Source organism: Desmodus rotundus, chromosome 7 (genome assembly GCF_022682495.2).
Source record: "Desmodus rotundus isolate HL8 chromosome 7, HLdesRot8A.1, whole genome shotgun sequence".
NCBI classification, from domain to species: domain Eukaryota; kingdom Metazoa; phylum Chordata; class Mammalia; order Chiroptera; family Phyllostomidae; genus Desmodus; species Desmodus rotundus.
Window position 1 is genome coordinate 75,801,694 of NC_071393.1, and position 12,849 is coordinate 75,814,542.

Here is a 12,849-nt window from a genome sequence, read left to right on the forward strand (position 1 = left end):
CCATTTTATGCAAAAACTAAATAAACTTTTTGGCTACCCCAACAGAATAAATGCACAATTCTACAAAACAAGAAAACCAAAAAATGCTGACTAAAAAATCTTATCTTTAATACAAAAACACTTTGTTATTAATGAGGCTATGACCTCATTGATGAAAACCATTACACAAAACCATCAGACTGGTCTGGTCTCTTTTCAGGACATAGAAGCAAACCACCTAGTTAAAGATTACTAAGCCCTACATGGAATCACTTGCTGTGTCTGTTTTTAAAAATGTAAATGTAATATATTAAAAGGTTTATAAAGCAAGCTTAATTACAGCACAGGTAAAGAACGCCAATAAGGCGTGTACATAACTGCTGAGCTCCACCAAGGGCTAGAGGATAGGGCATGCAAGAAAGAAAAGTCATACTTACTACTTTGTTTACTTTAGTACTTCCATTTGGTTCTTGTTTGGTACTCCTCATTTTCATTCCTTCTGTAGGAGGGAGAAAAGGAGATTGGTTAACAATGTCAATATACTAACAATGATTGCAAAAATGGATTCAGAGCTTTATTTTAAGCTTACTGACAAGGAACTGCACAACAGATACTTCTCCACCTTTAGATTTATGCTGGGAAGTTCAAAGCCACATTTTCAGCTCATCTCTAATAAGCAACCTGGACGCTTAATGGTCAATTATTTGCGGAATTTACCATACCTTCATCTTAAGATTCACGCCCTTATTTCTGCTTCTCCCCAACTTCACCCCATACAGAGTTGTAAAATAATAAACAATGTAATTATATTAAAGTATCTTGATTTTCATACTCAAAATGTTGTAGTTAACCCTTGAACAACATGTGCTTGAACAGTGTGGGTCCACGTATACAAGGATTTTTTTTTCAATAGAACAGTAACTATTTTTATCTTACGATTTTAATAATACTATCTTTTCCATAGCTTACTTTATTGTAAGAATACAGCACATAACATAGAAAATATGTGTGAAATAACTGTTTATGTTATCAGTAAGGCTTCCTTCCAGTCAAGAGTTGGCTATTAGTGGTAAAGTTTTGCGGGAGTCAAAAGCTGTCGTGAATTTTCGACTGCATGGGGAGTCAGCAACCCAACCCTCACACTGTTCAGTGTAAACTGTATTTACTTTATTCTATTTCTACAAACCAAAAGAGAATATTGAAAGCACAAATAAATGGTATATGTTATCACTACCAAAGCTCTCTTTCAGCATAGGCTCCTTCTGTTCATCCTCTTCCTCTTCCTCAGACAATGGTGAGAAGGCAAACCTGAGAACAAAGGGAACCGTTAAGGAAAAAAATTAGAAAACCACAAAAACTGCTCCACTATCTGGGTTTTACAGGATTAATTACTGAAGCTCTCAGTTACAGTCATTCATAAAATTAGTTTACTGAATAATAAAATAATTCCTCCCCTTCAGAAAGCTCTCAATTGCCTATATTAGCAAGGGAGACCCAGGACAGTACCCTATTTGTAAAAGCAGGCTCAGCCACATAATACCTGTGACTTTAGACAAGTTACTTATTCTCTGTACCCCAGTTGTCCCATCTGTAAATGGGTGTAACAGAACATTACTCACAGAGATGCTCTGCAAAAAGTAAGTGAGTTATTTCAGAAAGTGCTTAGAGCGCCCTGACCAGTACGGTTCAGTTGGTGGACATCCCTCTGCAAGGCAAAGGGTTGCCGGCTTGATTCCTGGTCAGGGTGTGCACACGAGGGAACCAGTCAATGTTCCTCTCTTACACCCATGTTTCTTTCTCTCCCTCCCTTCCTCTCTCCCTAAATATAAATAAAATCTTTTTTTAAAAAAACAGTGTTTAGAGTAACACCTGACACACAGTAAGCATTCAATAAATGTTCATTTACAAGCATAAATATCACACAGATATAAGTAAATTATCACACAATTTAAAATCTCTTCAATTTGGTAGTTAAGATGAAGTTCTGAATGTGTGTGTTTTAGGTGATTTAAATCTCTTTCCAAGTGGGGAACTGGGAAGATGAAGGCCTAATCTGGTACATCTCAGATATCTTTCCTTCACTTAATCCAAGAGACTCTGCAGACAGGTCATTCCTAGAATGCTTTAGCTTTGAACTTGCTCTGTACTCACTGTTGCCTATTATTTTCATTCTACCTTGTTTTTAAATCTCCCTACTGTGGTTAAAAAAGAATACTCTGTACACTAGGAATAGGAAATGCCTGTAACTTGTTAACTGGTAACTAACAAAATTTCAGAGTAGATATCAAAGTTAATGACTGAGAAACATGTATTTTAAAGGGAGAATTAAAATGAGAAGGCCCGCTCTCACTGCCTTGATTCAACAGTCTAGCCAACACAATATTCAGAAATGAGGCAACAAGATTATTTGGAAAGGAATAACACCGTCATTACTTTAGCTAATCATCAATCCACTAAGACAACCTAGAAATTGTCAGAACTTGATGAAGTAGGAGGGTTGATGGATATGACGAATATACAAAAATAGCATTCCTACATATATAGAAATTCACGTTATTATTTTTATAGTATGCATCCCAAGCCCTGGCTGGTGTGGCTCAGTGAGTTGAATGCTGGCCTGTGAATTGAAGGGTTGCCAGTTCGATTCCCAGTCAGGTCACATGCTTGGGTTGTGGGCCAGGTCGTTGGCTGGGGGCATGCGAGAGGCAACCAATCTATGTTTCTCTTACTCATCAATGTTTTTCTCCCTCACTGATGTTTCTCTCCCTCCCTTACCATCTCTAGAAATGAATTAAATCTAAATAAAAAATAAAGCATGCAACCTACGAGTCATAATTTAAAAAAAACATTTAAATAAAAGTATAAAATGTAACTGATGCATTGAAAGAACTAAAAAATTGGATATACCATATTCAAAGATGGAATTATCAAAAAGATTTCCCTAATTAATCCATTAATTCAATTAAATTGCAATAAAAATCTGATAAGGTTTTCCTAGAATTAAACAAACAAGGGAAATTCTTTATTGAAGAGAAGGACCCAATAGCAAAGGACATTATAAAAAATGATTAGGAGGAAGGTGGTTCAGGCCCTCCAGACACCAAGACGTACCAGGAAGCTGAGATATTTTAGTGTGCTGCTGATGCAGGATCAGAGCAACTGAAGGCAACAGAGAACCTATAGTCAAACAATTCTTTTTTCCTAAAGTGTATCTTATTGATTAGCCATTACAGTTGTCCTAATTGTTTCCTCTTGGCCCCCTCCACCCAGCACACCCTTCCCTCCAGCAATCCCCGCCTTAGCTCAGTCCATGGGTTATGCATGTTAAGTTCTTTGGCTTCTCCATTTCCTACACTTTTCTTAACATCCCTGTCTATTTTGTACCTACCAATTAGGCTTCTTAATCCCTACACTTCCTCCCCCATTCTCTCCCTTACCCCTCCCCGCTGATAACTCTCCAAATGATTGCCATATCTATGATTCTTTTCCTGTTCTAGTTGTTTGCTTAGATTTTTTTAGGTTCAGTTGTTGATAGTTTTGAGTTTTTCACTTTATGTTCATAGTTTTGACCTTCTTTTTCTTAAATAAGTCCTTTTAACATTTCATGTAATAATGGCTTGGTGATGATGAACTCCTTTAGTTTTACATTGTCTGTGAAACACTTTATGTGCCCCTCCTTGTAAATGATAGCTTTGCTGGATAGAGTAATCTTGGTTGTAGGTCCTTGCTTTTCCTCATTTTGAATACTTCTTGCCAGTCCTTTCTAGCCCGCAAAGTTTCTTTTGAGAAGTCAGATGACAGTCTTATGGAAACTCCTCTGTAGGACACTATCTGCTTTACTCTTGCAGCTTTTAAGGTTCTGTATCTTTAACCTTGGGCATTTTAATTATGATGTGTTTTAGAGTGGTCCTCTTTGGGTCCAACTTGTTTGGGATTCTCTGTGCTTCCTGCAGTCGTATGTCCATTTCCTTTGCCAAATTAGGGACATTTTCATTATTTTTTCAAACAAGTTTTCAACTTCTTGCTCTTCCTCTTCTCTTTCTGGCATCCCTATGATTCAGATGTTGGCATGTTTAGACATGTCCTAGTCATCTTATATTCTCGTTTTTTTTTGAATTCTTGCTTTTTCATTCTGTTTTGGTTATTTATTTCTTATGTTCCCAATTATTGATTTGAATCCCAGCTTCCTTCCCTTCACTGTTGGTTCCCTGTGGGTTTTTCTTTCTTTCGCTTTGCATAGCTTGCACTTCTTCCCTTATGATTTTACTGTAGTCAATGATTTCTCTGAACATCCTCATCACTAGTGTTTTTAACTCTGCACCTGATACGTTGGCTATCTCCATTTCGCTTAGTCCTGTTTCTGGGTTTTGTCTTTTATTTCGAACATATTTGTCTCCTCATTTTGGCAGCCTCCTTGTGTTTGTTTCTGTGAATTAGGTAGAGCTGCTTTGACTCTGTCTTAGCACACCTGTTAAATTGTATAGGGACGGAATCTTAGGTATTTTCCAGGGGGGGGCAACCTACTTCTCTGAGTTGTGGCTCTGTATGTGGGGGAGGGGTTGGAGAGGGGAGAATGCCACTGAGGCTTGTTTGGCATTCACCCATTTCACCTCCTTCCCATATGTGACTGGCACCCCTCTGGCTGCTGCACTGGTGGTGGTTCCCAGAGTGGGTGGGTTTGCATTCATTCTAGGACCTTGTGGGCCCTTTAAATAGCTGCTCCCAAGAGACTGGCAGTTTCTTCTGCTGCCCCAATCCCTACTGGTTTTTACAACCAGAATTTATAAGTCTTTATTTTCTCAGCGCTAGAACCCTGGGCTGCACAGTCTGGCCTAGGACTGGGATTACTCACTCCTAACACAACCTATCTGATTTTATCCACCACATGTGCCTGTTCCACCAGCCACCTCGCCTCCGCCACACCATGTCCTCTTCACCCTGGCTCCCCATCTATGCCCCTCCTACCCTTCCGGGTGAATACATCTTCAAATCCTTGGTTGTTGGACTTTCATGCAGTTCGATTTTCTGGCAGTTCTGGGTGTTTTTTGTTTTGAGGTTAGTTGTAATCCTTCTTACGGTTGTGCAAGGAGGTGAAGCGAGTCTACCTATGCCTCCATCTTGACCAGCAGTAGTCAATTCTTGATCAATGGAATCTCAATTTTGAAAATTTTTAAATATTATAAAATAGCACAATGACTTTGCCTTGAACTAGGAGAGGATGTCTTAAACAAGACAGAAAATATACAATTCATGAAGAAAAAACTGACAAAGTTGACTCCATATTTAAGTTTTTCTATAACCAAGAACACCATAAAAAAGTTCAGATAATCAACAAATTCTGGTTACAGTTAATAGTTACAGGTAATAAGCGTGATGGGGGAAAATGGGGCAAGGGACTACTCAAGTGTATAAGAATAGACGTGTACAAGGGCACTCAGCACATCATTGTAGCTTATTCCTATTTTTAATGCCCCCTATGCATAAGAGGTAAGTAACATAGCAGGCTTTAGAGAGGCACACTGACGAGGAAGTCCCACGGCTGCAGTCTGGGAAGCCGGCACTTGACATGTTCCCTAACTGAGAAGGGTGGATCACTGTGCCTAGGCTGTCTGTACAACACAATCTAAAATAAACTTTGCGTACCTGCTGGGAATCTGGAATTTGGGACCATATTAAGTAGAGGGTGCTTATGTGTCAAGCCCCCATAAAAACCTGAGTGCTGAGTTCCTAATGGACTTCTCTGAGCAGAAACACTGCTAGTGCCCTTTCCGTTGCTGAGGAAGAGTGTGCTTGATGTACTTCCTCAGAGGAGGAGGAAAAAATATGGATTTTCTAGACTCCACCTTGTCTTTACCCTTTGCTGATCATATCATTTTGCTGTAAAAAAACCCCTTTGCTCTAAGTACAACTAACTCTGAGTCCCAGATGTTCTCCTAAATATATAGGTGGTCTTAGGACACTGAACCACCCCAACTGGAAACAGTCCAAATGCCCATCAATACAGAAATAAGTTAATTAATTGTACTACACCTATACCATGTAAAATTATGCCATCTGTGAAAACAGTTAAGCTTAATTTAAACCAGTTGGTTTAATTAATTAAGCTTAATTTAAACTGAGTAAAAGAAGATTCCACATTTAAACAGGGAGTAAACTGTGGAAGGACACATTATATCAAGCTGGGAACATGCAGTTATGGGGAGCAGGCACAATGTGAGACGAGTGAAAAGAGGAGGGGAAGTAAAGCAAAACATTTTTTAAAAGACTGAATAAAGGGACACATTTTATACAGGGTGGGCAAAAGTAGGTTTATAGTTTAATACATACATAATACAGTAATTAGTAAATAATATTACAAGAATAAACTCTTGTGTTTCACAGACTCACAACCATAAACCAACTTTTGCCCACTCCATGTACAAATGCAGCCAGCAAGTGAACAGATCAACGTAAAGGACGATCATCAGAATGCCTAGGTTCCTTCTGAATAGCATGAGTTCAGATCTTTTATTTTATTTCATACCATTCTTTTTTAACTTTTTGTTTCAAGGAGCACAAATGTTAAATGCATAGTGTGAAAAGACAAAGTTATTTTCACGGGGCAAAAGAATGTCATTTACTTTCTTTTACTGGTATGTCTGATTACAAAATTAGCTGCTTGGTTATACCATCTCATCCTTTCCCTTCATCGGTGGTGTGGTTGTGTAATGTATGCTCTTAACTGTCTAAACGCACAAAAGGGAAAAAAAAATAGAAGGGAAATGAGGGAAACCCCAATTCCTAAATAACTGAGATTTGCCTATAGCTGGACAAAACAAATTCACACGTGGATTTTTCATTCCAAAGTCATTCACATAAGTTTTCATTTACCCTCTATTGTTACGAAGTGGGCTGGGCTATTAACTACAGAAATTATTCTTTCCTTCTGGATACTAGGCAGGTATAACTCTATATACCTCCCTTATTTTCTGAAATACTTACATTATGGGATGTCACAGCTGAAAGGGAGTTCTTATCAATTGATTCGATTTCTTCTCATTATACAAAGAGAAAACCAAGGCCCAGATTGGTGAAAAGAAGCCCGTGACAAAAGTCACAATGCAAATTAACAGGAGAGCTGAGACAGGAACCTAACTGTACTGACTCCAGACCCAGTGAGTGTTCCTTCCACCTTATGCCATGGCCCTAACACTGACTCCCACTGAACCTCCCTTATTTGATAACATGGTCATTCAATGGTTAGCAGCATAAACAAGAAGCATCTAAGAACCTCTGGTTGTTTGCAGATGGTCGCCAGAGCACCATGATGACAAAGAGGATCATGGAGAACAGCAAACGCCAGATGGCATCGTCCACCCACAGTTCTCGCCAATCCTACCGAAAGGGGAAAAAGTACATTTATTACATTATCTTACCCCTTTGTTCACAAGCCCCATGCCATTGAACAAGAATCACTTATTAATTCAACTTATATTTACTAAGAGCCTGTTATGAGCTAGATTCTGGGCTAAGTGCCGGGCATACAAACAGTTTCCTCCCTCTGCAGTGCCTGCTGTTGTTAAAGAAAAGGAACCGACTGAACAGAGCACCTGGGGGTGCTTCATTACAGCCCTGAGAGCCTCTGGGGAAGGGTTTCTACACGAGGTAAGAGAAAGTAGCATGACAATGTTATGTTTTATCATTTTTACTTTAATTAATTAATTTTTTTACCAAAATGGAGCTGTAGGTACCTCTAGAAATGCTACTGGTCATAATCTTTGTGCTCATATCTTAGGGCCATGACTTCTACTCAGATGAGCATTATTCACACATATTTAATATTTAGGACTCGGGATTTTTAAAGAATTTTTAGGACAAGATTGGGTTATGACAGACTGTGGTTCTCACTTGTAAAATTCTTTCCCATTGTTGGGATATATAATCAGATCCCCCACCACCCAAAGCAAAATAAAACAAAAACCCTACCACATCAAGAACCATAGAAACAGAATACTTAGGAGGAGGGGCACGTTCTAACCCTCAGAGCGGAATCCTAGCCCTAATTGCCAGTAAGGTGCAAACCTTACCATTGACCTCAACATGGCTATCTGTGTATAAAACAGTCCATATGCACAAATGCACGTGTTTGTAACTCACCGACTGACAAGTCACCATCCTGAACTTCATGGTTGTCCAGATGATAAACACAATAGATGCTAGCAGGAAATGAGAAACCGGGCAGAGTATAAATATTAGTTTACACCCCCAATCACATTCTGTTTCTGGGTCAGTGGAATTACACAATTCCTGACACCCAATATATCACAGTCATTCTTTTATCAAGTTATTTTAACAAATCTATTCAATACAAATTTACTTCACAACTACTATAAGCAAGGCCTATACTCTTGTCAACCCTTCTGCACTTAAAGAATAATTTTGTTTACCATCGGACTACTTCAGTAATCCTAATTGGAAAGTAAGGTATTGAAAATATGGCCTTTCCTTGCATTATCAACAATATAATTTTTTTCCCTTCCTTTATCCTTGGTATGGTGATGCTAACTTTTCTTTGGCTGGTCAAATGGAGGAAAAAAGTTGATAAAATGACTGCAAGATAAACAAGAGCTGTTGGTTCCAGTCATAGGCCAGACCTCTCATACCTGGTACAAGGGGCAAGAGACGGGCAAATTAGCCTACTTTGGCTACCGTCTACCTAATGTCTGTGTTTTATCCATGCTTATGACATATGTAAAAGCAATGTAAAAGCAACAAACCCTATAGGTATTTAATAAAGACAAATAAGACAGTATTAATATAAAAAGGAACCTAGATGCTATTTGGCACTCAAGCTAACTTGCCTCAAGAAAAAGAATGACTCAGAAGAGAATGAAGACAGGAGCAAGATATACTAAGAATTGAAATTATAAATAATTGAAATTATAAATAATTGATTTTCAGCTATTATACTTAAAATAGTAAGTGGTTCTCAATCTTTTTTAGACCACAAATCCCTTTGAGATTTTGACAAAAGCTAAAGACTTTCCCTCAAGTGAAATGTACAGAACTTTCCAGGTAATTTTAAAGAGCCCATCTATAGCTTCTCAGGTTAATCTATTTTAAAAGGAGGGCAATTAAGAGCAGGAAGAAAGTCCCCAACTTACCTGCCACTGCCAAGATAAGCGTGTTGGTGAAATGTCGGTACAGAGAGAGTTTCACAATGTTCCTCCGAAGTTTCAATAGCTTCATTGTTTGAGTTAGGCTAATAAATATGTGTTTGCAGGTCAAGGAAATCAACAGTCAGATAAAGCAATAAGACAGTAAATTAATCCTCAAGTTTCTTTGAGGATCTGAGGGTACAGCTATGGATCCCAGAGCCTTATAGCTCTCTTATGCTCAATCTCACAGACACCCTAAGTCTTAACATGATTACTAATAAAGTTTTCATTTTCAATGACACTGCAGAGAAGACAGAACCAGGATAAAACAAAAATGCAAAGAAGAGACTAGGAAAAATATAAGAGAGAACGGAAGAAGCTTTCTAGAGAAACAAAGATGAAAAAGAAAGACAAATGGAAGAAAATGAAATGAAAATGAGTAAAACAAGGAAACAGCAATTAGCATCATCTTCTCTCTTCCTTTAAAGCAGGTAGCTATCCGTGTCCCAGCTAATCTAGTCCAGGGTCACAAATACACTCATGCCTACAACCTCCCAGAGTTCTACAGTCAGTCCCCTCACGCCATGTTTACAAATCTGCCACAGCTGCCTGGTTAATTCTGAATTAAAAGGACGATACAGTTATTTGGCTGAAAACCCCAGGCAACTAGTTAGGCTCCAAAAGCAAATCTCTCCATTTTCAGAGCATTATTCCTAAGCAGAAGTTGTCATACAAAGACAGGAGGGAAAGTGATTACTACTAAAGACAGTATGTGCTTTCGTGTCCAACTTTCAGAATCAGGCAATATTACAGTAAGTGAGTTGGAACGTGGTCTGTCCTGCGACAGGGACTCCGCTGCTCCCTAACCATTGGGTTATCTTACTGTCTGGTCCAGTCCTCCTCTCCACTCTTCCTAATACTCACAGAGGTTTAAAAAGCACACTTCAAAGATATTGACCTAGACAAGCTTTGACTATTCGGAACTAAGACACTTCAATTTCAAACATTTGCGGTATGTGACAATCCACTCAAATCACAAAATTATCATTTGGTTTACATTTAGTTTTTTAAGTAACAGTCACAGTCTATCAAGGCAATAATACTGCTCAATTACACGAGTCCAAAAACACAAAAACCAAAACAAATTTTTAAAACCCCCCAAAAGATAAAAGTCCAAGAAATTTAATCCTTTATTTAACAGGTCCAGCCCCTAAATAAACAAATGTTTAATTTTAAGAAGAAGAAAAAGAGTACTCAACTAGAAACTTGTTTACCTGCTGGCTAACTTTGCCTGTAAATGAATCAATATTTCTTTCAGAGTGGAAGTCTTCAGACAAAATTCCCCGTCAGCTTTTGAATGAGGGTACAAAACACCGTATAAGGGTTAAAATTTGCTAACCCTATGTAGAATTTTGAGAGAGTCAAACAATCCTATGTAGTTCCTGAAACCACATTTTAAGAATCAAAATCTTTTCATCATTTTCAAAGCACTGAATAATTCGTAGAGGCTGAAAGAAAGAGCTGGCACAGAGAAGTCAGTGATTTTAACACTAAGTGGAGTCAAGTAAGTCCAACGTTGGGGCAAAAATGCTCTTTAAAAAAAAAAAACAGAACTTTTATCTCTTTGCTTAGTTCACAGCCACAAGCTTCTGGTATAATTTTTAAAATTAAAAGAAGAAAAAAGAAACTGGTTACCTGAGACCTAAGATTGTTAGATCAAAAATACCCTAATCCCCAGACTAAGAAGTAATCACCAAAACTGGTGAAAACCCTTTGCAGAAAGATGGGACTGAAACCCATATCCAAAGGGAGAAAATGGACTGCCATCAAACGAGCCAATGAGAAGGATATCCACCAGCACAGGGCAGTGTCTAGGAAAGCCAAGGGGATAAAGGCCAAGGAAGCAAGATCAGGGTGGGCCTGTAGACAAAGAAAAAGAGGTGGTGAAAAAGATGTCTAGAGATGTACAGAGAAGAAACCAGCACACAATTCTGCATTTATATAATCACCTAGAATGGGTTTTCATTTGAACTGAAACAAAATAAAAAGGAGTAACACCTTGTGACAAACCATCATGTAGAATATAAACCTGTAAGCATTTCACACAAACTGCAAATTATAATCTCGATACAATATAACATGCTGCTAACCACCGCAGAGGTCCTAGCAAGCTAAAATCCATTTTAGGAAGTGCCCACATCAAAAAAGTTTTGGTGGTATAAGACTCCATCCCATCCTACCATTTCCTATCATTCTGATTTTGGCTAGAAGTCTAAAAAATACCCTTGTCATATTTAAAATTATTGCATCATTAAAATACTAAGAATTATTTATCTCCTAAAAACTGTAATATAATGTAATTTTATTAAAAAAAAGCTTAACTCAAAATACGATGTTAAGACAAGTATCTGTCCCCCAAACTATGCTGCTTGTTTTCGTAAGTTCATATATATATATATATATATATATAAGATGCTAATTATCTAATCACCAGGGTAATTATTGAAAGGATATCCATAAAATAATACAGGCATCAATTGCTGACAGTGCCAGGTTTACTACCAAAGCCAAGAGATAAGCTAAGTACTACAGCAGAAGAAAGAAAATGCCATTGACAGAGGTTAAAGTGGCTAAAAGTCTATGGAAATTACAGAGGACACTGTGATTTGAACACCTAATTTGTACCCAAGTGTTTTATTTAAGATGCAATTTATTGTAAAACTTATTGAGCCCAGTTTAATTAAAAGAAGAGTAGAGTTTATAACATTTACCATTTGGAATCTAACAGGTCATTGCAGTGATTTTTAAATAAATAAGAAAACAACTGCAATGACCTTTGGAGGCCCACCTCTTCACATTAATCCAACCCTAACATTAAGTTCTTTATCATGTACCTCAGCTGCTTTGGTTCCCTTCCCTAAAAGGGCATAATTATATAATTCTCAAGAATTATGTAAAACTTAATTAGTTACATTTTAAAAGCCTTTGAAACTCAAGTACTGGTTAAGCAAACAGCACTGTCACTTTAAAACAGAAATTAGATTAACCAGCAAGTGCAGATTACGTGTGCCACTCATACAAGAATGGAACCCACTGTCCTGCAGGAAGAACTGAGTAAGCAGTAATTTGGGGACTGGTGAGAAAGTATGCATTCTGTCATAATATTAAATTTTAAAGCTCTAATATAGATTAAAAAGAAAAAATAATTTACACATGCATTTTAAAAATCAGAGCCCAAAGGTAACTTAGAGAAAATCACAAAGAAACCCATAAACATTCCCATTTTATCTTCTCAAGATCAAAACAGTATATCTGAACTAACCACAAAATCGCAGATTATGCAGTACTGACCCCAGTAACTCTGAGGACACCTTCCATGCCAGAGAACAAAAGGTAAAGTGCTCCTGCTACCACAACTTTATGGAGAGTGACTCCAAGGCGAGGCCTAAAGAGGAAGCAAAAAGATAGTTGAGTACAAATGCGACAAACCCTGAGACAAACTCCTGTTGATTAATACAGGCCAACAACTTAACAGAGATAAGGCAGACATACTTGGTGAATTCACCTGAAAGAGAGAAATTCAGAAGAACATATGCTCTTAAAACAAGAAACTGAATACTAGAATTTTAGATCAGGCCTCAGGTTAAAATATTAAAGAACATTATAATTATTATAGAGAATTTTGAAACATATTCCACAGTATGATGAACCCCTATATACCCATCATCCAGTC

The 12,849-nt window shown here is 37.8% G+C and overlaps 1 protein-coding gene across 3 annotated transcripts in view; it reads right to left on the bottom strand.

The window, feature by feature from the left end:
* TMEM87A (transmembrane protein 87A) overlaps positions 1 to 12,849 on the bottom strand; it is a 48,243-nt gene that overhangs the window by 5,263 nt on the left and 30,131 nt on the right. For all 3 annotated transcript variants that reach the window (XM_053928227.1, XM_053928226.1, XM_053928228.2), the window contains exons 11-17: positions 12,468 to 12,561; positions 10,964 to 11,036; positions 9,123 to 9,227; positions 8,116 to 8,174; positions 7,250 to 7,353; positions 1,214 to 1,287; positions 417 to 478 (exon numbers count right to left, since the gene is read on the bottom strand). In XM_053928227.1, coding sequence (XP_053784202.1) covers positions 417 to 478; positions 1,214 to 1,287; positions 7,250 to 7,353; positions 8,116 to 8,174; positions 9,123 to 9,227; positions 10,964 to 11,036; positions 12,468 to 12,561 — 571 coding nt within the window. The remainder of the gene's footprint in view (positions 1 to 416; positions 479 to 1,213; positions 1,288 to 7,249; positions 7,354 to 8,115; positions 8,175 to 9,122; positions 9,228 to 10,963; positions 11,037 to 12,467; positions 12,562 to 12,849) is intronic.